The sequence below is a fragment of the Nakaseomyces glabratus genome, chromosome C (genome assembly GCF_010111755.1).
Source record: "Nakaseomyces glabratus chromosome C, complete sequence".
In the NCBI taxonomy this organism is placed as follows: domain Eukaryota; kingdom Fungi; phylum Ascomycota; class Saccharomycetes; order Saccharomycetales; family Saccharomycetaceae; genus Nakaseomyces; species Nakaseomyces glabratus.
The window spans coordinates 403,727-427,785 of NC_088953.1; the positions used below are offsets into that span (position 1 = coordinate 403,727).

The 24,059-nt window shown below is 37.9% G+C and overlaps 10 protein-coding genes, 2 non-coding genes and 1 pseudogene across 13 annotated transcripts; 4 read left to right on the forward strand and 9 right to left on the reverse strand.

Moving 5' to 3' along the window:
- The first annotated feature begins 209 nt into the window (after positions 1-209).
- tD(GUC)2 lies at positions 210-281 on the forward strand. The gene has a single exon. It is a non-coding gene; the product is annotated as a tRNA-Asp (tRNA).
- A 446-nt stretch (positions 282-727) lies between these two features.
- Positions 728-2,089, reverse strand: GVI51_C03531 (Gti1/Pac2 family protein; the record flags this gene model as incomplete). The annotated part of the gene is made up of 1 exon (XM_445339.1): positions 728-2,089. The coding sequence occupies one exon, from the start codon at positions 2,087-2,089 to the stop codon at positions 728-730; it is 1,362 nt and encodes a 453-aa protein (XP_445339.1).
- A 1,998-nt stretch (positions 2,090-4,087) lies between these two features.
- On the forward strand, positions 4,088-4,786 carry NAS2 (Nas2p; the record flags this gene model as incomplete). The annotated part of the gene is made up of 1 exon (XM_445340.1): positions 4,088-4,786. One exon carries the CDS (start codon positions 4,088-4,090, stop codon positions 4,784-4,786), a length of 699 nt encoding a protein of 232 aa, XP_445340.1.
- Positions 4,787-4,918: 132 nt separating this feature from the next.
- Positions 4,919-5,215, reverse strand: URM1 (ubiquitin-related modifier URM1; the record flags this gene model as incomplete). Its single annotated transcript, XM_445341.1, has 1 exon — positions 4,919-5,215. The coding sequence occupies one exon, from the start codon at positions 5,213-5,215 to the stop codon at positions 4,919-4,921; it is 297 nt and encodes a 98-aa protein (XP_445341.1).
- Positions 5,216-6,897: 1,682 nt separating this feature from the next.
- tR(UCU)1 lies at positions 6,898-6,969 on the forward strand. Its single transcript has one exon. It is a non-coding gene; the product is annotated as a tRNA-Arg (tRNA).
- A 160-nt stretch (positions 6,970-7,129) lies between these two features.
- Positions 7,130-7,673, forward strand: GVI51_C03619 (annotated as a pseudogene). The gene has a single exon. A coding segment is annotated over exon 1 (544 nt).
- A 249-nt stretch (positions 7,674-7,922) lies between these two features.
- On the reverse strand, positions 7,923-8,552 carry DOT5 (thioredoxin peroxidase DOT5; the record flags this gene model as incomplete). The annotated part of the gene is made up of 1 exon (XM_445343.1): positions 7,923-8,552. One exon carries the CDS (start codon positions 8,550-8,552, stop codon positions 7,923-7,925), a length of 630 nt encoding a protein of 209 aa, XP_445343.1.
- Positions 8,553-9,466: 914 nt separating this feature from the next.
- On the reverse strand, positions 9,467-10,234 carry TIR3 (Tir3p; the record flags this gene model as incomplete). The annotated part of the gene is made up of 1 exon (XM_445344.1): positions 9,467-10,234. One exon carries the CDS (start codon positions 10,232-10,234, stop codon positions 9,467-9,469), a length of 768 nt encoding a protein of 255 aa, XP_445344.1.
- A 1,245-nt stretch (positions 10,235-11,479) lies between these two features.
- On the reverse strand, positions 11,480-13,363 carry GVI51_C03685 (alpha-mannosyltransferase; the record flags this gene model as incomplete). The annotated part of the gene is made up of 1 exon (XM_445345.1): positions 11,480-13,363. The coding sequence occupies one exon, from the start codon at positions 13,361-13,363 to the stop codon at positions 11,480-11,482; it is 1,884 nt and encodes a 627-aa protein (XP_445345.1).
- A 591-nt stretch (positions 13,364-13,954) lies between these two features.
- On the reverse strand, positions 13,955-15,841 carry GVI51_C03707 (alpha-mannosyltransferase; the record flags this gene model as incomplete). The annotated part of the gene is made up of 1 exon (XM_445346.1): positions 13,955-15,841. The coding sequence occupies one exon, from the start codon at positions 15,839-15,841 to the stop codon at positions 13,955-13,957; it is 1,887 nt and encodes a 628-aa protein (XP_445346.1).
- Positions 15,842-16,638: 797 nt separating this feature from the next.
- GVI51_C03729 (alpha-mannosyltransferase) lies at positions 16,639-18,552 on the reverse strand (the record flags this gene model as incomplete). Its single annotated transcript, XM_445347.1, has 1 exon — positions 16,639-18,552. One exon carries the CDS (start codon positions 18,550-18,552, stop codon positions 16,639-16,641), a length of 1,914 nt encoding a protein of 637 aa, XP_445347.1.
- Positions 18,553-19,215: 663 nt separating this feature from the next.
- GVI51_C03751 (alpha-mannosyltransferase) lies at positions 19,216-21,087 on the reverse strand (the record flags this gene model as incomplete). Its single annotated transcript, XM_445348.1, has 1 exon — positions 19,216-21,087. One exon carries the CDS (start codon positions 21,085-21,087, stop codon positions 19,216-19,218), a length of 1,872 nt encoding a protein of 623 aa, XP_445348.1.
- Positions 21,088-21,874: 787 nt separating this feature from the next.
- On the reverse strand, positions 21,875-23,764 carry GVI51_C03773 (alpha-mannosyltransferase; the record flags this gene model as incomplete). The annotated part of the gene is made up of 1 exon (XM_445349.1): positions 21,875-23,764. The coding sequence occupies one exon, from the start codon at positions 23,762-23,764 to the stop codon at positions 21,875-21,877; it is 1,890 nt and encodes a 629-aa protein (XP_445349.1).
- Between the last annotated feature and the right edge of the window lie 295 nt (positions 23,765-24,059).

Genomic DNA, 24,059 nt, shown 5'->3' on the forward strand with positions numbered 1-24,059 from the left:
CACCCAGCGAAGGGGTTATGTACAAGAGAAGGAATTTCGGAATTTCGGAACTTCTACGGTGGATTGTAAGGAATTGTTCTGAAATGAATAACAAAGTAGCAGGAAAAAACCGAATACACAGAAAAAAAATTAAAATAGAAGAGTCACGTGCTTATTAATGGATTAATGATGGTCAGCACTTTTTCACTAACATACAACAAAATCACTAATCCGCGATAGTTTAATGGTCAGAATGGGCGCTTGTCGCGTGCCAGATCGGGGTTCAATTCCCCGTCGCGGAGATTTTCTTTTTTTTTAATTCTTGCAGACAGTATCTAATAGCAATAAATACTTGATTAGTCCAAGTAACAGTACAAGTTACTTGATTATAAATAAAGATAACATCATCTATCTTTACAGATTTACTAATTTTTTTTTAACTCTAACAATAATTTGTTTTATACATCTAAATTGGAAATATAATATTTTATGTAGCATATATTAATTGGAAGAAAATGGATGGGTACAAAGCGGCAGTTTGAGGGGAGGGGATTATTTTGTTATATCGATTCCGGTAATCGATAGCAAATTATTATTTTTCCTCAAGTACAACATCCATATATTAAGCCGATGAGTTATGATTCACTTGAGAGATAAAATGAGAGTTGTCAAGAAAACCCGTTAAACACCTTCTTGTAACTCTGCTATTTGAAAAATTACTGATACATTGTTACGTTACCTTCATATTTTACGATGATTGAGATTGCATGAATAACTGAGAGTTTTGGTCTCCTTTGCCTCTAGCAACCGAGAGAGGAGGGATGAACCTTGGTAAACACAAGTCCGTACCTTGAGTGACGACATCCTTTGGAATGGCCAAATTAACAGAATCCGTAATATTTCTGTATTGGGAGTCGTAACATTTTTCCAATGGTTCATATTGTTGCGTCATGTTAATAACCCTCTCGTGCCCATTGAAGGGCATGTAAAGTTGCTCAGGATGAGGAGCCTTCTTCATTTGAGGAGGGATTATTGATTCATAGCATGGTAGCAACAGGACTCTATTCTGGTTATTTTCATGTTGGTTACTACTGATAGGTTTAGGTAAGTAAATTATGTTACTATCAGAGTAACTCTTCTCTAACACACCTGCGCTTGGGACGTTGTTGTTACCAACATCTACAAAATATGGCGACCTCTTGATCATGGGTGCTTGTAAATGGTTGTAAACAGGTGTCGTAGCAACGGTAGTAGCTGTGGTCAGAGGCTGTGACAAAGCATTGGGTTCATACTTAAATCTTTTTGAATAGTCATATCCATCTGGCATTCCGTTGCCATTTTCCTCTGATCTACTCTTCCTCTTCAAATGCGAAATGGATGAGTTGGTAGTAATTGGAGATCCCATACCAGACGATAAAGCTGATGAGTTATTCGTAACATTTGGAGATGATATGTTAGATGTGTGTGGGGAATTGGAGTGGCCACTTTTACCATTGTTTTGTGGCAAACTGTCAACTACTTTTAATATTTCTTCATCAACAGTTACTTCATCATTCAACGCCGTTTGGGTTGGTCTTACCATTAATTTATCTTTGACATCATTCTCAAAATAATAAGAAACAATGTGAAATGTTTCTGTACCATTATTGGCTTTCTTATTCTTCTCATTTCCTGAGACAGAGGAGTCCGTCTCCTTGTCTAGTTTCTCAATCTTCATCTTGAAAGAGAACGTCTTCTTGACAAAACCAGTGTATACCACTGGTAAGATTGCCTTCTCGTCAAATCTACCTGGCATTGCACCAGACATCATCGACGGATCAGCGCCCATACCCATAGACAGTCTGGGCGCTCTCTTATTCAACTCCTTATATATCAAGAATCTACCGGATATTCTTGAAGGAGACCAAGTGATACCATCTGTCCATCTTTTGATCCCAGACTGTGTTTCCCTGAAAACAAATATGTTGCCTGGTGCAATCAAATATGGTCTCTCAATATCTGAGGGCCTTCTGTTCACAAACTTTAACTTCCCATCCAAGCAGCCCTGAAGCACGATAAGTGCATCCATCTCAGACTCTAAGTAGCCTTTAAAAGTTGGTGCAATGTGCATTTTCGTCTTCTTATCAATGAAAGAATTAATTGTTACCTACCCAATTATTACTCCAGATATGGTACTCGATATATTTATCAACGTACCTGAGTTCTTGTAATGCGTTTCCTAGATGTAATGATATTCTCTGATCTAGGTTCTATTTAATAGTGGTGATTATCCAACTAAATCTATATTCCCATCTGAGAAAATTAATCCGCCAAAGTCAAATATCGTTTAAATTATTTAATTTTGTTGTTTTTGTATATTATACATCTTAAAAAGAATAAAATGTAATAAGAATTAAAGTCGAACGTTAAAGAGATGCTTCGAATGGGAGGTGAACTTGATTACTTTATATATTTTTGTATTTTATTTTTCTTTGAGTTTAGTAGCTCTAAAAAAACTAAAAATGTTAATTCTCTCATCATAAAGTCGATCTGGATGAAGACATTTCAGGAATTCTCACCTACCAAAATATTATACTATCGCACAGTGGTTTTTGTGTCTTTAGAAATAATAACACAAGGGACCTAGGCCCTCATCACATAAAAGAGAAATACTGTACCTTTTAGACAAATGAACACAATGTCTGAAACGGTCGGTGTTAACTTCTACATCAAGATTTGAGTCAATTTTTTCCTCTACAATTGTCTGTACTAAATGTTATCCGCCTCTTTCTGCCAACTCATACCATACTACTATTACATGCTCCTCCCATCCTCTTTCCTCCCCCCTCTTATTTTGCTTCTAGGTTCTGAATGTGACAGCATGATTATAGCTGGCATAAAATTACGTATTTTTTTTTGTTTATGATAAAATAAAATAGGTTTTAAGATGAAGAAGAAAAAGAAATGCCAAGGATATACAATAGCCATTTGGGAAGTGGGGTGGAGCTGTTATTAAATTGCTAATTAACCAAAGTAGTTGTGAGAAAATTCACTCATAATGGAATAAAAGCAATAGAAATGTCAATAAAGAAAATTAACCTTGCAGAACAATCAGTGATTTTTTTTCATTTATTGGAAGTTATTCCGGTATATCTTAGTCCCAACCAATGGAAGATATTAGTGCTCACGAAAAAAATAAAAAATAGTATATTGATGTAAGAAACACAAAAAAAAATACCTCTACTGAATTTGTTACTTGCGGGAACTGTTCAAAACAAGTTGTCGTCATAATTCTCTGTATCTCCTCACTGTGCCCCCCTCTTCCAGTTCCCTCCCCACGTACAATAATTGGGTTTTCTGCGATTACGATCGCAATTACAATTACAGTAACAACTGTTTCACACCGACATTGTAGCAACTCCGTATACATTTCAGTGGAAAGCAGCCATCTATTTCTCAGATGAAAAGAAAAGACTCTCTCATTATCACCTTCGGAAAGGGGAAATAATTCTATCGTTGCAGTGTGCACAGGCACAACAGGGCCCTCCTCACTTATTTCCGCAAGTGTCTTCAAATCCCAGTTTCCTCTTGCTAACAGTTCTATGTGATGGATATACAAATCCTTGCAGGGTACATCTAGACTGCTGGGACAAGCACCTTATCTGGTTCTTTGCCTCAGGTTTGGTCGAAGAAGATTTTTGTATTCTTCTTTAAAACGAGCTATAATTCCTTCTTTCATAGTTTTTGTACGCGTTTATCTGTGTGATTACGCAAGGTTTTTCTTTGCATCGAAGCTTTTTCGATCGTTGTTCACAGAAGCTCTACATTAGTTTTTGACATATTGATAAGGTTCAACAGTAACAGGGGAGCACTATAGAGTGGACATTGTACCTCGAACTAAGTTGTGAACGAGACTGAATTCAGGTCAGCGTGTGACAGCTCTGCTTCGCAAGCCATAGGAATATTGATAGTCGTTAGAACCTGAGTTCTAGGTTTTCCAACTTCATAGCATAAAATTTAAAAAAAAATTGTGGAAGTAGCACTTCAGGTCAGAGCTTATTACTTTAGTAAAGTTTTTCCTTATCGACCGAACTTGCTACACAAATCTACAAATACACTCCAAAAAAACATGAGTGACATCAATGATGTCTCACGCATAGCAATAGACCCTTTGCTGCAGAAGCAGATTGATGACTACCAACAGTTGCCCTTACCCCAGTTGATGCAGTGCAAGGACTCGATCGAGGCCGAGATCGAGAAGTTCCTAACTGTATTAGCAAATGATCTGAATAGTGATATGACTTCTCCGTTACTCACTGGGGATGGGTTCCCTCGCAACGACATTGATGTGTATCAAGTGCGGTATGTAAGACAGAAGGTTAACATGCTGCGAAATGATCTAGTTAAGGTGATGGATCAGTTGCACACTGCGCTGTCAAGCCATTTTGTATCACGCTCCATTGATTCAAAGCTTAATGCGATGACCATGGATGGTAATGACGGAAGAACGCCGGATCAGGGCAATGGAAATATAGATGCAGCAGCAAGAGCGGTACCGTTTGCTCGTGTTACCGAGGTGACACCGGAGAGCCCTGTAAGTGTGGCTGGCATAAATGTTGGTGACCTTTTGTGTACAATTGGCACCATTGACGCAACTAATCACAACAGTCTAAAGGCCATTCCAGGACTAATAGCGTCATGTGAAAATTCCGATGTAAAAATCACGTTGAAACGTGGGGAAGCTCAACAGTTGCATAACGTAACGTTGAGACCTTCACGCAACTGGCCGGGCCAAGGCTTATTAGGCTGTAGGCTACAAGAAATATAAAACCAATGTTTCACTGACTCACTTCTTAAACAAAGTAATATGCAATTGCACTTGTAATGAAATATGTTTTGCTAAACGTATAAAATTTTGTTCTAGATATGTATACATATAATTGTAATAACAGTTCTTAGCTCAACCACCATGCAATGTAGAAGTGAATGAGATGACATCTCCATCTTCAATGACGTACTCTTTCTCGTTCTCCAATTCCCAGTCAGTATCATTAATCAAGGTAATGATACCAGGCCTGATAGAGTCATTCTCGATGAATACTTCGACATCTTTCTTGTTTGTTATAAGGTTTTCTATAATGTAATCAATCAGATCCCCAACGTTTTCTACTTGACTTGGAACATCTAGATCGTAGACACGTTGCTTGTTCACAATAACATCAAGTCCACCCAAAAATTCGACTCTCACTTTGACCATACTAACTTTTATATATAACACAATGCCCCTTTGACCAGCTTCGAATTATAAATACCCTTTAACCGCCAATAAAACCCTGTTCCCTTCAAAGTTTATGTGGTAATTTGCACAGCTTATTAATTAAAGCAGGAATCCCAGAAGCTCATCGCATCGCAATATGAAATTTCCAAACTTTCCAAGTTCAACAGATTTTGTCAAGCCCTAGGCCCGTTGCTCACCAGCTACAAACACTCACATGATGCGCTTGTGATATATACTGGGACAAATGAAATGTCCCTGAAAGTCATAGCAACAAGAGGGCAGTTTGAATCTTGCATGTACTGCCTCCCCCTCTCCTACGGGCTCTATGGAACACAAGTGGGTGGACATTTCACCCAGTGTCGGCGTTAGTGTGTGTTTAGTTAATGAACAAACGTAAAATCAGTGAGAGGGCATTTATTGGTATGTACTTGTGTGAGGGATATATGAGAATAATGAACTAAAAAACGATAAGAAACTGGAGTTTAGAATGCTTCTTAATTTACAAGAAATACAACGTCTTGTGCTATGGGCTTGTACGATATGGCAAGGCAAAATAAACAAAATTCGCCTATACTAGGTAATTCTTCGAAAATGGCTGCATGATAGGGATACTAATAGTTCTGCGTTTGATCTCAGGGATCGAAGCACTGGGTTATTATCTTCGACATAAGTATTACAAGGCAGCAAATTTTTTTACTTTTTGCCAAGAAATTTATTTATGTATTAGATAATGCGGTGGGATGACTTTTTTCGGTAATTATCCCGGGAAACGATATACGTGATTTTCTGTGCCGTGCATAAAATGTGAAAGATTTTGACACAATTTTAATTTAATTCTTTGTTTAACAACCGATAGAGGGGCTTCATTCTGATGTATACGATCAGTTGTTACATGTATTCAGTGTTTTTTTGTTCCTTCTGCATAGAGTTAACGATGATGTAATAATGATAGCCGAATTATGATATACTACTATTTTGTAAATAGGGAGGTGTTTCATCCCTGGCTGGGGGTATTTGCTATAGGACGGCGAAAAAAGACAAATCTGTGTCTGCACGTCTGAGAACTCCTTGTAGATTATGTGAGATTGAGATCGGCGTTATAAATTTGAACTTTTTTGATCCAAGACTCAATCGGTCGGTATTCAGTCAGAGGGCAAAAAAGATATGAAGAATTTATCAAGGACATATAATGAAATATATTATATCGAAGAGATACAGAGATCAAAAAAAAAGAAAAAAACAACATTCCATGCTCCAATTCGAATCGAAATAATAACGCATTACAAAAAAATTACGAATGTCATATTAAAACAAGATATTACGTATTGGTGGGCTTAGACAAGTTATCTAAATAGAGGTTTTTGCTGACATGTCCTCAAATAAAGCATGTAAGCGATTAACAAGGATTTCAAAATAGCAAATACTTTGATAAAAATGTCTTAATTTTAATTCATATTGGTATATCTATTTGTATTCAATTTGTTGAGGTTTATTAGCATACTTGCAAATTTTTTGTTCAGTTAAACTCTTCGATCTTAATATGCAATTTCGCTGATTGACTATTATCTCCATACATCAATGTTGTATAATACGTAAGGCATGTGACATACATATTAAGGATATGTTCACAGTTTTTATGAGAAGCTTACAACAAATAGTAAGCTCGCGTGGCGTAATGGCAACGCGTCTGACTTCTAATCAGAAGATTATGGGTTCGACCCCCATCGTGAGTGCTTTTTTTTATACTTTTATTCACCAATATTTGAAGTCTAAAAGAAAGTAGTTACATTCAAATCTTAAAACTATTACAGTTTAAGTTCTGTTTTTTTGTCTGTTTTGGCAAGTGGGTCAAGTTAAGCTATAACTATTCACATAATAACTAATCAATAATAAATGCCCCCATTTATACCCAAATCACGCAGCAATGCCGTCGAATCTGTATATTTGCATGGATGGGTCCGAGACATGTTGCTAGAGTCAAAGACCTCTCAAAACATTGCAGTAATACCAAGAGTCGACCCTGATGAAGCCTCTATACCTTTACTCAGCAGAAGAATCTACGCTAACAGGCGTCATTTTGTTAAAATAACTAAATTCTTTCAAGTACATAATTATTCGGTCTATGCATCGGTAAAGGATTCACAACACCAGATACTTAGTTCAATTCACTCCCAAATGCGTTTCTGAATTTGAAAGTAGGAATAGATCAAGAATAACTTCTGATACTGTAAACACATTGTTTATGATAGGTGATGCAAAGTTGGGTATTATGGTTGTTGATGAACTAAGGCATTACTTTGGTGAAAAGATCGTATCTTTATTCAATGGGTTAGATATGCCCTATATTCCATATCTAATCATTAATCAGGCTTTTATATTGGACTATGACCAAGTTGAAGCCTTTAAAATGACACCTTTTGTCTATCAATACATTTAAGTCAACTTAAATTCCGTCATTATGAATCAGCTAGTGTTCAAAGTGCTATATTTCAAAATTAAGATGTTTTTCTCTACATAAATGGAAAGGACAACATATTACAAATTAAATTAAAAACTTCAAGAATAGTCTCTTCTGAGAAGCATTCCGAGACTGGTATCGGTGTTACTTCGACAATAATTGATCTGTTATGAATACTAAGTTGGCTGTTATAATGGAAATGCTTCGAAATGGAAGACTGTAATTCACTTAGTTACTGTACTGCTTAGCTAGTTCCAAGACTTCTTTTTTACCATCAGCAACACTTATCTCTGGTGATATCTTTAATCTCTTAAACTTAAGCTTACCATCTGCAAAAACAAAGTGAGATCTAATGGAACCCGAGGCAGGTGTTTTCTTTGCACCAAGCATCCCGATAAACTCTCTAGTAGGGTCACAAAGTAGATCATAAGGCAATGAATACTTCTCCTTGAATTTCAATTGAGCAGCAGGGGTATCATGACTAAGACCAAGTACAAGGCCATGCTCCTTTAAGTCATCAAAATTGTCCCTGAAGCCACAAGCCTGTCTGGTACAACCTGGGGTGCTGGCCTTAGGGTAAAGAAATATTATTATTACTTTATTCTCCTTAGCCAATGCCTTCAATGAGACATCCTTACCATCTTGGTTTTGTAAGGTAATATCTGGAATATCGTCACCAACTTCCAAAATAGCTTCATCACTGGAGACCTTCTCCTCCTTAGTGTTTGGCTTTTTAACAGGTTCCTTGGTGTTTACTTTCTCCTTCAAAACAGACTTAGCTTTCTTTTTAATTGGGCCTTCGTCTTTGACCTCATTGCCATGTTTGGCAGATAATCTAGTTGATCTACGTAGCTCCATCCTGAGTAGTGTTATCTATTTGAGTATACTACTAGTGGAAGATATTAATGTTTTTCTTATTTAACTATTTATATACTTTCGACATTGTTACAAACCCTGATAGAATATATTAGGATAATCGTTGAGGTAACCTCTCTGGGCACTGAGGATGCCCAATCCACCAGATAGCGATGATATCACCTCGATATCTCATCTTGTTCAAACGGGTGAAAGGGGAGTAAATCAATCGGATCAAGCAGAAGGAGATGGCCCACGGAGGCAGGTCTCCCCCACTAGGTTCAAACGGAGAAGAACATTCAACAATCCAGTTCCTAAACATAATAATAAAGTGATAACATACTTAGGTAAGTACCAGTTACGACTAGGTGGAACGACATTCTATCTCTAGGATGTACGATTGAGCCAGCCCCAAATTGTTTCCGGGCTAGATATCAGCACAATTGATAATATCTATTAAATGGTGCCTTAATACTACTTGGGCTGTACAAAACCTCTAGCCAGAACAGCACCTATATAAGTCACATGCTGACTATCGTTTTTCTTGATATTATTACTCAACTGAATAAAGGGTGCTTTAGAGCGAAGCTCCTAGTATTAGAATCAAAATATAAGTGGACTAGCCAATTTTTAGTAAGCAGTCGGGATGCTTGATATTAGTCTGGGGGGTGCTCAGTCACAAGCTTTTGTTCAAGAATGTCATATTTGTGAGTTGCTCATTAGATTTTTTTTATCATTACATAAGCTATATAGTGCTATGAAGTCGTTAAGGTAAGTTTGTTTAGTAATTATCTTGACCCAGTAAAATGTATTGAAAAATTAGTTACAAAAGCTGAGGTATCTATCCTCTATAATATAAGCTATTGGCATAGTTTTAGTTCATTTGATGTAGAATATTTAATGATTGAATATCATACTTACAACAACAAAGCAGCGGCACCAACGAACATAGCACCCATACCGGCAGCGGCAGAACCGTATTCCTTACCAGCAGCGTTCTTGTGAGAAGAAGTGGAGGTACCGTTTCTAGCGGCAGAAGCGGAAGAAGCGGAGGAAGAGGCAGAAGAGGCGGCTCTGGAAGCAGAGGCAGAGATGGAAGAAGCAGCAGAAGAAGCAGCAGAAGAGACAGAAGAGGCTCTGGAAGAAGCTTCAGAGGAAGCGGAAGAGGCTTCAGAAGAGGCAGCGGAAGATGCGGAGGAAGCAGAAGAAGAAGCAGCAGATGAAGAAGAAACGGAAGCAGAGGAGGCAGAAGAAACGGAAGAGGAGGCTTCAGAAGCTTCAGAAGAAACGGAGGAAGCAGCAGAAGAGGAAGCAGAAGAAGCAGCGGAGGAGGCAGCGGCAGAAGCGGCGTTGTCTTCCAAGAATGGGGAGACGTTTGGCAAGATTCTGCTGGAGTACCATGGCAATCTAGTCATAGCGTCAGTGACTTGAGAGAAGTTGATTTGGTCGTACATGGTAGTGTAGGAGTCGTCAGTGGCGGTGGTCATAGCCATGTATAGATCCAAAACGTGGTCTGGTAGGGTGAAGTTTGGATCGTTTTCAGCGTAGGAAATGTAATCAGTCAAGTGACCCATAACATCACTCAAAATAACGTTGAATTCAGAGATTTCATTGTTACTGATAGCAGCGACCTTGGTGGCAGCGATAGCAGCAGATAGAATTAGAGCAACCTTGTTGTAAGCCATTTTTAAAAATATATGTGTGATGTTAGGATTGGTTTCAATATTCGAAGAAAAAGCACAATTGAAGGGGAAAGAGTTATAACCAAACTAAAACAAAGATGAGGTGTCAATCTTATATAGGGAGATCCGAATTATTACCAAGTCAATGAATCGAGATTTTTTTTTCATTTTTTTTTTCATTCAATTAATAATTTTTTTCATTTATTATCGATCCCTCTGATTATTCACATTATTAAGATACAATTTGCATATGGCAAAGGGGAGGTTAATTCCAAATTTGAAGAACAACAGTACAACCCGCAGAGACACGCCCACCTAAAACGGTCAAATGGAGAATTTTATTATTGCCAAAACAGAATCCCTTTTTAGTTTAAATTACGTTTAAAGAACAAAAAAAGTCATTCCTTCGAAGTAAACGAAATAACTCCTCAGTCCCAAGCGTCCATATGCAATTAAATTGCAACCAAACGAATTAAAATGAAACCCTTCAAGCTCCTCAAACAATGGGCTATTTCGTATACTCCTCACTAATTTCCATTCGACCTCTCCTCAAGCGGTGGCTCGAGACTACAGTACGTGCGAAAAAAAAAGCAACGAATATTCTCTGCACATCTGGCGGATCTCGCAGCCAAGGCCGCTACGGCACTCTCTGTCTCATGCTGGGCCCTTAAACGGACCTAGCGTTCTCCATAATAATTTCAGAGGAAGGTGTCAATTCTGTGCGACTTTGTCTAGGCAACTGGAACTAATACGAGCCTCTGCGTGTGAGAGAGACAATGGAACAATGGGGGGGACCCTCTCGCTTAAGGGGAGGGGGGGAAGCCCCCTACGGGAAAATACAGGAACTTAATTTAAACGACTCCTTGCTCCCCTCTCGCCTAGATATTGCCGTGCGACTGAACGGCAACAGACACCTTCGAGAATCTTTCCTCTTTGGGTCTTGTGCGTTTCTTGTCTTTTTATTAGTACGAGGGGTTCTGTTGGGAAGACAATTCTCAGTAAAACCTACGTACAGTGGTTGGGATTCCATCACACGTAACATTCGGATGCTTACATTGTACGGTGATCACAATCGTATAGGAGAATGATTGATCATAGCCACCTATTGCTTCTTTACGCATATACATATTATTTCGTGTTGTGCGTTGTGTAAGCACAGAGCTTAAAGTTATATATCTACCGTGTATGGGACTGGCCACTACAACGCCATCCAAAGCTGGCTGTGCCCAAAAAAATAAACAAATACACCTAGACACCGAAAGCGTTTGTGTCGCTTGTGGACTCTTCGGACCATATGCGGGCGATGTCGTTAACTTGCGCGTGGTACTTATCAGTAAACTGCACTGAGGGGGTCATGTCTCCGGGCGCGGCTGTCCCCAGGCTGGGCTTCTTGTCGCAGATAATGCAGTACATGTACTTCTGGCACTCCCTGATGTTCATCCATTGGCAACTTGGCGGATCCGCTGTCATGTAACCGTCGAGCGTCACAGTCGAGTCGTAAAAATTCTGAAGAACCGCCGCGTCCTTATGTCTAGATTTGAAAAACTCGGGGTCGTCGGTAAAGTCCTTCATAGCTGCGTTTTTGAACTTGCAGACCTGCATGCCTCCGTTAACCCAATCGAGTTTACCGTCTTCCCCAAGATGGCCCAGTTGTGCGGAGCAAATCTTGTAGTAATTGCTTTGCTCATCAGTAGGTGAGGACAAAGGTCCGACGATAGTAGCCGGTCTTTCATCTATATAGTAAGGACTGTTGTTCATCAACTGACCTATCCAGAAGAATTCCTTGTCACCCAAAAAGCATTGCTTCAGAGCTATCTGCGTGTTTAACATAAATGACATCAACAACCCACCTAGCTTCTGCTTCTTGTTTATCACCACTAGAACACTTTCAGCTTGGTGTAATGTCCAGTTATTGAACAGTTTGTAATACGCGCGAGCAGAAGCAGTGGTGTAATCATCCTCCCTTGCAAAATAAGGGCTGTACAAAAAGCCTGTGTTCAGGACACGAGCCTCATATCCAGAAAGTTGTGCCCCAGATATTATGTCGACACACTTTCTGCCAAGTTTCTCATTCACCAAGTTTCTATCCTGATACATATAAAATCCTGTTGTCCTGTATCCTTTCTTTTCAAAAAACTTCTTGGGATTTATGAACGGTACAGTGTCAACATCCAGAAGAATGAACTCTTCAAAAGTATTAAATATAGAAGCAATCCATTTGTTGGTATAGCCCTGTATATGAACTTCTGCATATTTCTCCATCAGCAGCTTTGTGGCATCTACAATGTATATCTGCTGTTTCTTTTCAATCGCCTTTTCCTTCAACATCTCAATTGTTCTGCTACCAAATTTATTACCTTGAATCACGATCTGAATAGGTAATCTATTTTTTAGATGGCCTAACACAGCAATTAATTTCATCATCATATTTGCTTCCTCCTCCTTGAATGTAACAACTATACCTCTTCCTCGTGCATGCTTCTTCCAGTTAATCCAAAAATTTGCGTTAAAAGTATCTACTGCTTCCAGATCAAAGTTTGGCAGTATTATTTTATCCTTATTCAAATGTGTAACTTCTGGCCACATATGCTCACCATCCGTATGCGCCTTCAAAAAAGGAAAGAAGTCATTCAATAGAACAGTAGCACCTGCATTGTTTTCTTGACCATAAAGTTCAAAACTATTGATATTTCCATCAATAAAACAAAAATTGTACAGTCTTATGGATTCTGCCATGGCCGCTACACTAGCAAAATTCTTCATGGGTGAGGACAGCACATGGGGCTTATTATTTATGCCAATATTATAGATTTCATGAATCATGGTCCTGCACATCTCAACTCGTGAAATTCTTCCTTCTTCCCAATCTATTTCATACTGAGATTTCGTATTCTGATCATTTCCTCTATTCCTCTTTAATATAGTAGCAGTCTTCTTATACACTGAGTTTGGTAAAGCCTTCCTCGCTCCTTTATATTTGCCAAGGCCCAATTGTTCTGGCTGTAAGACTATTTCATCATCCTTGTTAAACTGTGTCAACAGAAATATAGCTCCAAGAAGTGTCAAAACTAAAACTATTGGTCTCCGACTAACAGGTAACCTGCCCTGTATCATTGATAGTTTGGATAACATTTCGAAAAGCAAGCTATCAAATTATCCTCCACTTTATTAGTTTTATCTTAAACAGTATGAGGATACTTTCCGGTCACTCATAGAAATCTATTCCAGATATTAAATCGTTAGAACTTTAACTGATTATATTCAGCATGCGCCTATCCAGAATGTATTCATTCTGAGTAGAAAGACCCTGGCGTGTGTATCCTACTCAAGCTTGATCCCATTGATTATGACGTTTGTGTTCTTGAGCCCGTGATTATTTTTCCTCCAAAAGCATAAGTGCCCTCTCTCCACTAAAATTGCCGTAGAAGATCATTTCAAAATTTGCTCAATATATTAATGGAATGTAGTTAAATATAGCAAATATTCATAAATCATATAGCTAATTAATGAAATATCATCTTGGAATTCCAGAGGTATACTGAAGTTCTTTTAGGGCCTAGTGTATTATTTTCTTGGTGTGCCTTTCCGATATTGCAGTATATATGGAATGTGAAGTATAGTATTACAATATTCTTAGAGATTAACTATAGTTTGTCTAATTACAAGTGCGTCAAAAGATAAAAATTACATTAGTGATCATTTAAAGGATATACTTACAAGACTTTAATCATTTGCTCCGGAATACCAGGCTTTACCAATCTCATTGTATCTCATCTTTTCTTCATCACTGAACCTAACTAATTTTCCCTTATTGTCAGGTTCAGGTGGATCAGTAATAAATGCGCAATACAAGAATTGCTGACAATCAGGGTACTGTACCCATTTCTGCTTCTGTACATCTGGTAACACAAACCCCTGAATGTCCATCAAACCGTTATAGTACTCTTTAACAGCCTTTAGTGTCCCATATTTAGCTTTGAAATACTTAGGCATTTTCTCGAAATCTGCTTCAGCACAATCGGATTTACAGTTCTTTAGCCCACCATTAGACCACAACAAATTGTTATTTCTGTCAACATGACCCATTTGACCCGAACATACGTAATATTTCTCTCTTGGAGGGTGATATCCAACTGCTCCAATGGCAACAGCCTTTTCTGCCTCTACATGATAATCCTCCCCAGCGACTAAAGCACCAAACTCAAAATATTCTTTATCACCATACACACAACCGGCAAATTGCTTACTATTATGAAAATACTCTGCTAAAATCAAACCATGTAATTTTTGCTTCTTATTGTATATGACAACACCACTATCGATAATAGTCACGATGCGTCTATGGAAAAAATCGAATAGTGTCTCCGCTTCAGGTTCATCATGTGTCTCTAAAGAGGGACCAGTGAGCCGGTATTTTTGTACAGTTCCTAGTAACCTATGCTCCTCCAGCGCCGGCTCAAAGTATGGTGCCATATCAGTGCACCTTTCATGTGTCTTAGCATCTACAATCTCCCTATCTCTCCAAAGTAATAATCCTGTATTTTTGTACCCGTCAAGGTTGAAGAAGCTCTCTGGCTCCGTATATATTACCACGTCTGCGTCAATCAACATTACCTCTTCGAAAGTATTGAATATAGAAGCAAACCATTTGTTTTGGAATTTCCTTATGTGATCAGTAGCAAAATCAGGGTCAAGAACTGGAGACAAATCTACAATAAACACATTTTGATTAGTTTCAATCGCGTAATCTTTGATCAGGCTTTCCATTGTCGGTGACATCTCTCCTCCTTTCTGAACTATTTGTATTGGATAAGTATTTCCTAACTTCTCGAATACCTTAAATAGTGACCTTAAGAGCTTTACATCTTTAGGGGCCGCTGTTAATGCTATGCCTCTTCCTTTTGATTCCTGTTTCCAGTAAGCCATGAAATTTGAATTGTATTGCATTGGTGACAACTTAGTATGTGGTTTAGTGGTCACTTGGCCATTACGCACATTTTTAATTATGGGATAGATATATGCTTCATCAGTAGAGGTCACATTTCTTAAAAACATAAACATTCTACCTTGGAAATCATATGCATCAGTTGATGATATGTTCAATTCATTGAACATTTGCACCGGGTCAATACGTTCCTTCATGAAGCAGTAGTTATGAATTCGAATACGTTCGGAAGATAAATGGAATTTATTTTTATCATTTGTCTCATCTGAACCTATCAAAATGTCCCTGTTATTCCAATTTGGATCGGCATAGATACCTCTTATGAGCCATTTGCATTTGTCCACTCTAGAGCTAGTATTCCAATTCTTTAATATTCTCTCATCATCTTTGAAATAGGACAGACCTTTGGGTGATAAAAAGCTATTTTTCTTCTTTTTAGTTAATTTGTTCATTGCATCTGTTATGAATGTGTACGCTGAATTGCTACTAGAGTGCAATAATCCATCTTCGTATGGGAATTTATCATCTTTGTATATACCATTGTCGGATTCTTCTTCATTTGTAAGATGTCTGGCAATGAATATAAACAGACCCACAAATAGCACAAATAGAACACTATATCGTTTCACTCGCCTTTGAAGCAAGTACCGTGCTAGTAGCGACATACTCTTATACACCTAGTACCCGATCGCTTCTGTCAACGTCCCCGCTCGGTTACTGTGCATTCCTAACCCCCACAGATACAATGACTACAGCAATACTTCCACAACCACTTATCTCACTTCAGAAATGCTCTCATAACACTTTCCCGCCAGCAATCTCTCACTACCACAACACCCTTCCCATTGTTCCCTCGAGACTCACGCTGGCAGATCGCTTTCGGTAAATCCTTTGTAAACTAACTTTTTCACCAGGGTCTGCGCTGTTTCTCTGGCAACCTCGAGGACTCCCGTCGACTGGTGATGTGCGATAAAGCTGCCCTGATTACTTCGTCAGTTGATCAAATACCAACTCAGTGACCTGCAGTAATTTTGTGAAGCTTTTCAAGAATTAACAATAGTCTTATATCGTTTCATATATAAAAATCAGACGTTACATGTTTTCATACTCATGTTGAGTTATCCAAACTAAAAGTTGCAAGTCAAATATCCTTAGCAATGAATTAAGCATTGAATTAGTTAACTAAATAATTGAATATATATTGTCTGCATTTCACTGAATATAAATCAAATCTGCTGACAATCATAGGTTTGTTAACCGGATTGAAACACACTCTAACATAGCTGAAAATAAAAAAGACACAAATTTACGCACTGTGCCTGACAGCTTGTAATATAATACCTGGTGCTTATTAAAAACTAACTTCTGGACTAAAAATTTTAACCTGGGTAATTGATCAAATAAACAAATACTACAGCTCTATAATTAATTTTAGATCTTTGCAATGTAGCAATTAGCGGTACTAATATATAGTACCCGCATACCAAGCTCTTCCTATCTCGTTATACTTCTCCATCTCCTCCTCACTAAATCTTACAAGTTTTCCAGTATTATCATCCTCTGGTGGATCTGTAATAAATGCACAATATAAGTAATGTTGACAGTCTGGGTATTGTATCCACTTTTGTTTAACGATATCAGGAACAATAAAGCCCTGAATTTCTGACCGACCTTTGTAATATAGTTTGACAGTATCCAGACTGCCGTATTTGGCCTTAAAATATTTTGGTAATTTTTTGAAGTCGGCTTCTGCACTATCTAACTTACAATTCTTTAGCCCACCATTAGACCAAAGTAAGTTGTTGTTTTCATCCGGATGTCCCATTTGGGCGGAACAAACATAATATTTCTCTCTTGGTGGATGGTATCCAATTGGCCCTATTGCTCCTGCTTTGTTTGGATCAACATAATAATCTTCGCCAGCAGCCAATGCTGCAATTTCAAATAATTCTTTGTCACCGTATGTGCAGCCTCCAAAGTATTTGCTCATATGATAATATGCAGCAAGTAAGAGAGCATTTAATTTTTGTTTCTTATTAATAAGGACAACTCCGCTATCAATTATAGTGGCTAATTTATTGTTAAAAAAGTCATTAAGTGTAGTGGCTTCGGATTCATTATGTGTTTCTAAATCAGGTCCAGTTAGTCTATACTTTTGTATTGTACCCAACAATTCATGTTCTTCTTCTGAAGGTTCAAAATATGGAGCCATTGAAGCGCAGCGATCACTAGTTTCAACCTCAGTATATTCTCTATCCTTCCATAGCATGAGTCCTGTTTTTTTATAACCATCCAGTTCGAAGAAATACTCTGGAGATGCGTAAAGAACAACATCTACGTCTAGCAAAATAGCTTCTTCAAAGGTATTGAACATAGCTGCAAACCATTTATTTTTGAATGACTTGATATTCTGACTAGCAAAATCTGGATCAAGTATTGGTGAGAGGTTGATGACATATACTTCCTGGTTTGTCTCCTCAGCATATTGTCTGATCAGATCTTCCATCTTGGGTGTCATCTCACCACCTTTATGGACAACCTCCACAGGATATTCATTCCCTAACTTCTCCAAAACTTTAAATAATGACCGCAATAGCTTTATATCATCAGGTGCTACTGTCAACGTAATACCTCGCCCGCGGGCCTCAGCTTTCCAGTGCCCCATGAAATTAGCATTGTACTCCTTAGCACTCATCTTAGTCCGTGGCTTCGCTATAATATCTCCATTACGCACATTCTTGATTAGTGGGTACATGTACGCTTTGTCATTCCTATTCACCTTCTTCAAGAACATGAACATCCGACTTTGGAAGTCATATGGGTCTGCAAACGGTATGTTCAACTCATCAAATACCTCAACGGGGTCGATATTGCCATTCATGAAACAGTAATTGTAGATTCTTACACGCTCAGTAACTGCTTGAAATTTTTCATAGGCAGTTTCAAATTTATAATTTTTTGTTATATCAAAATTATTCCATGCTGAGCTGGAGTATATACCTCTGACTAACCATCTGCATTTATCATTCAAAGAACTACTTTCCCAATTCTTAAGAATCTTCTCATCTTTATCAAAGAATGAAAATAACTTTTGTTTTAGCGATCTGTTTGCGTACTCATCTTTAAGGTTATTGATTTTATCTGAAATAACTGTAAAGGCTGACTCAGCACTTGAATGTAGCAAATCCTCATTAAATGGATACTCGCCTTCATATATAGAGACCACAGGGGGCGTGGTAGAACGAGGCCAGTTAACAAAAAATAACAAAACTGCTACCAGCGGAATTAGATATAGTCTATGTCGTGTATTCACTTTTGCACCAACGAGCCTTCTCAGTTGCAATATCATCGATATAAACCGAAGTTTTAACGGCATATTGAAATGTCAATATTAAAGAAGGAGGAAACTATCAATGCTATTAGATCTCACCTGTCGGTCTACTGTTATATATAAAGAAAAGGCTTATCCAGTCGAGAGAAATTAGTGTCTCTATTAAGGCCACTGTCTGTTCCTTCGAGAAGACTAATTTACGAGAATGTCTCAATTTCTGTAAATCGTTAGCAGTTTAAAAACTTTCCTACGCAGTTTCTGTGTAGTTATCTCCGTAACATGATTTGCGAAGCCGTTATGAAAACTTGGATATTGACGTTGCAACTCAAATAGCCACCTGTCTTCTTCAGCAGTAGAGATGTAATTCGATGCTCTCCTGATGTTTGAATTTGAATGTACATAAATTAGGTGGTATAGATAGGGCCTGATAGATTTCAATAGCGGTGTCAAAGTCTCTACCACGATTTTAAGATGGTTTCCAAATTTCATCTAACCTTCATCATGAACAATAATTTTAGTGCTGGATAACATTCGGTTTGATTGATACTAAATATGCCGGTTTATGAGTAGTGTTTCAATTTTTGGATAGATATACCATCATTATGAATAAAGTAAGAACCATGTTCTGTGAATATATATATATATGTTGGGATGTTGTGAACTATTAGTATATACAATTGTCAATGAGGACTTTCGTTGAGCCTTTTATTACTTAGTACCATGATACCAAGCTTTGCCGATGTCATTATACCTCTCTATCTCTTTTTCAGTGAATTTTACTAGCTTGCCTGTCGAGAGTGAATCTGGTGTATCCTCTAAGAAGGCGCAATACCAATAGTGCGCGCAATCGGGATATTGAAACCATTCCTGTTTTTTTACATCGGGGATAATAAAGCCTTGAATCTCAACTCGGTAAGTATAATATACTTTCGCAGTAGCTACATTTCCGTATTTGGCCTTGAAATATTCTGGGTGCCTTTTAAAATCAGCTTCTGCTTTATCTAGCTTACAATTCTTTAGCCCCCCATTGGACCACAAAATGTTATTATTTTCATCTGGATGCCCCATTTGAGTGGAACACACGTAATATTTTTGCCGGCCAGGATGAAAACCAATTGGACCAAGGGCGGCTGCCCTCTGTGGGGCAATGTGGTAATCTTCACCTGCAGCCAATACACCAAATTCAAAAAACTCCTTATCACCGTGGACACATCCTAAAAATTTTCGATTGATATGATAATAATTCGAGAGCACTAAAGCATGAAGCTTTTGCTTTTTGTTGAAGATAACAACACCACTATCAATAACGTTAAGACGTTTTTTGCGAAAGTAATCTATCAATGTGGTCGCTTCTGATTCATTATGTGCTTCCAGTGAAGGACCCGTTAATCTGTATTTTTGGGTAGTTCCTAATAGTTTATGCTCTTCTAATGATGGCTCAAAAAAAGGCGCCATTGCAGTGCATTTATCATAAACATCAGTGTCAGTGATTTCCCTATCTTTCCATAGCATAAGTCCTGTATCTTGATAGCCTTTCAGCTCAAAAAAATGATCGGGATGGTTGTATAGAACTACATCAGCATCTAGAAGCATTACTTCTTCAAAAGTATTAAACATGGCTGCCAGCCACTTGTTACTAAATCTTTTGATATTCTCTTCTGCAAAGTCCGGATCAAGTATTGGTGAGAGGTTGATGACATATACTTCCTGGTTTGTCTCCTCAGCATATTGTCTGATCAGATCTTCCATCTTGGGTGTCATCTCACCACCTTTATGGACAACCTCCACAGGATATTCATTCCCTAACTTCTCCAAAACTTTAAATAATGACCGCAATAGCTTTATATCATCAGGTGCTACTGTCAACGTAATACCTCGCCCGCGGGCCTCAGCTTTCCAGTGCCCCATGAAATTAGCATTGTACTCCTTAGCACTCATCTTAGTCCGTGGCTTCGCTATAATATCTCCATTACGCACATTCTTGATTAGTGGGTACATGTACGCTTTGTCATTCCTATTCACCTTCTTCAAGAACATGAACATCCGACTTTGGAAGTCATATGGGTCTGCAAACGGTATGTTCAACTCATCAAATACCTCAACGGGGTCGATATTGCCATTCATGAAACAGTAATTGTAGATTCTTACACGTTCAGAGCATACTTGGAATTTGTTCTTATCAGTTGCGTCATTTGTCCATTCCAAAATATCTATGTTAGTCCAATTGGAGTCCGTATAAATGCCTCTTATAAGCCACTTGCATTTGTCTTTTCTCGAACTATTGTCCCAATTTTTAAGAACTTTGGAATCCCGATCGAAGAAACGGGTAAGCCCATCCGATAGAGATTGTTTATCCCTTGATTGATTCTTGTTCATCTCATTAGATATTAATGTAAATGCTGAATTATGACCCGACCGTAATAAACCTTCAGCATATGGGTATTGATCATCGACATATATTGACTTTGGTAACGGCTCTATCGAATTTGATCTATAAAGTAACAGTAATAAAGATGTGAAGGCTAGGAAAATAATGCTATAACGTAGTCGCTTATTGTTTTGTAGATGGAATAAATGCATTTTGGTTAATAAAAATAAGACAAGATTAGATTTCTTGGACCGATATAGAGGCTAAGAAGTAACCGGGGATTTATTACCTTCAGTGGTCACTCTTTTATAACTTTGTTACATTGGAGGCATCAGGTTTTATAGATTTCTAACGCCTTTCTTGGGTGAGAGCCAAGAAAGATTCATTACTCTTTTCTGTTCAGGGATTTACATGAATCCTAGATTTTTGTAAATCTTTGACATTGTAAATTCCTTCCTGCGTAATTTTAGTAGAAAGTACTTATGATTATAAATACGACTTCAATGTTCAAAATTACTAACTACGTTGCAACTTGGCTGACCACTTGTCATTCCAGAATGATTACATTATGAATTCAAGAAATTGGGCTTCGAAATTTGGACATAAGTTTTTTAGACATTGTCCTATGACGGAAATATGGCGTGTTCATCTCAATCATAATTTAAAGGACATGCTACTGGATGAACACTAAGGTGGGCTTGATTTATCTCATGCCCAAAATCATGCAATACTCTGCATCTTAATTAAGTAGTGCTGTGCCTGTTTTCATTCATTAATATTGTAAAAAACTTAATTTTGGAATGAGGTATTATTGGCTATTCATGGGGTTAATGATTTATTGATGAAGCATGATATTTAGTATAGAATCAGCAACTCAGATCCTTTATATAGACTAGTATCTATTATTACTTTACGACCTAACCTTTTATCAATATGTTACAGCTTTCAAAAAAAAATTAATCTATATTGCTACTATAAACAGGATGTGGGTTTTGATTTTTATGAATATGAAGTGCCTTCAAACCACACACTGGCAATATCCTTATATATTTGCCTGTTCTTTCTGCTGAATCTGACAAGCTTTCCGGTATTGCTATCTACTGGAGGATCGGCAACGAAAGCACAATAAACATAGCGTTTACACTCTGGATATTGAATCCAATTATGCTTGCTTATATCTGGTATAATAAAACCTTGAATATCTATTGGCTTGCTATAATGGGCTTCGAGTGTCTTAACATCTCCATACTTAGCTTTGAAGTACTTCGGATTTTCATTAAAATCATCAGCTGCAGAATTTGCTTTACAGTTCATTAATCCTCCATTTGACCACAACAAATTATTATTTTCATCAGCATGTCCCATCTGTGCGGAACATATGTAATACTTATCTTTAGCGGAATGATATTCTATTGATCCAATCGCAGAAGCCTTATCTTTTTCTATGTGGTAATCTTCTCCTGCAGCAAAAGCACCAAATTCAAAATATTCCTTGTCACCGTAGACACAGCCTGCAAACTTACGACTGATATGGAAGTATTCGGCAGTCATGAGAGCATGTAGCTTTTGCCTTTTGTTATACACTACAACGCCACTATCAATGATCGTTACAATCTTTTTATGGAAATATTCATAAAGCGTTCTTGCTTCTGGTTCATTGTGAATCTTTAAGGATGATTCTGTTAGTCTATATTTCTGTCTAGTGCCTAGCAAGCTATATTCCTCTACAGAGGGTTCTAAATGGGGAGCTAGCGCTGCACATCTATCTGGTGTCTCTAGTGCAGTCAACTCTCTATCTCTCCATAACAAGAGCCCTGTATCTTGATAGCCTTTCATTTTAAAAAAGTGTTCCGGTTCAGTGTAAAGAACAACATCGGCATCTAGTAGTAAAGCTTCTTCAAAAGTATTAAACATAGATGCAAACCATTTATTTTGAAATTTTGTAATTCTCTGGATAGCAAAAGCGGGATCTAGGATTGGAGCTAGGTCAATTATATATACATCTTGCTCTGTTTCTAACGCGTATTTTTTTATAAGCGATTCCATTTTAGGTGTCATTTCACCCCCCTTTTGAATTATTTGCACAGGATATTCATTCCCTTGCCTTTGGAGAACTTTAAATAAAGATCGCAGAAGTTTAATATCACCGGGTGCTATGGTTAGTGTGATACCCTTTCCCTTTGATTCTCGCTTCCAATGGCCCATGAAGTTTGAATTGTACTCTCTTGGAGATAGTTTTGTTGGCGGTTTGGCAATTATTTCACCATTACGGACGTTTTTGATCAATGGATATAAATATGCCTCATCATCAGAAGAAGTCTTCCTTAAAAATATTACCATCCTTTTTTGGAAATCGTAGGCATCTGTGAATGGTATACTCAAGTCATCAAAAAACTGTAAAGGATTAATGTTTCCATTTAGAAAACAATAATTATATATTCTTAAATTCTCAGCTGCTACTTTAAACGTATTGTTATATTGCCCATTTTTTGAGTATTCGAATATATCACGATTGTCCCAGTTGGGATCTGAATATAGTGAACTAATTAGCCACTTACACTTATCTTGTCTTGAGCTTGTATTCCAGTGCATTAAAATTTTATAATCATAATCAACGCTTGAAAATATTCTTTTGTAGATCGGATCTTTATCCCAGTTTTCACTAACTCTTTGGAGCTTTTGGCTCATAAATGTATAAGCTGAATTGCCTTCAGAATGTAAAAGCCCTTCATTATAGGGAAACTTTTCTTCTGCAAAAACAGATATGCTTGTGTCATTTCTTCTTTGTGTGTGCCTGGCAATGAACATAAACAAACCCAAAAATAGCACAAATAGAATACTATATCGTTTTACTCGCCTTTGAAGCAAGTACCGTGCTAGTAGCGACATACTCTTATACACCTAGTACCCGATCGCTTCTGTCAACGTCCCCGCTCGGTTACTGTGCATTCCTAACCCCCACAGATACAATGACTACAGCAATACTTCCACAACCACTTATCTCACTTCAGAAATGCTCTCATAACACTTTCCCGCCAGCAATCTCTCACTACCACAACACCCTTCCCATTGTTCCCTCGAGACTCACGCTGGCAGATCGCTTTCGGTAAATCCTTTGTAAACTAACTTTTTCACCAGGGTCTGCGCTGTTTCTCTGGCAACCTCGAGGACTCCCGTCGACTGG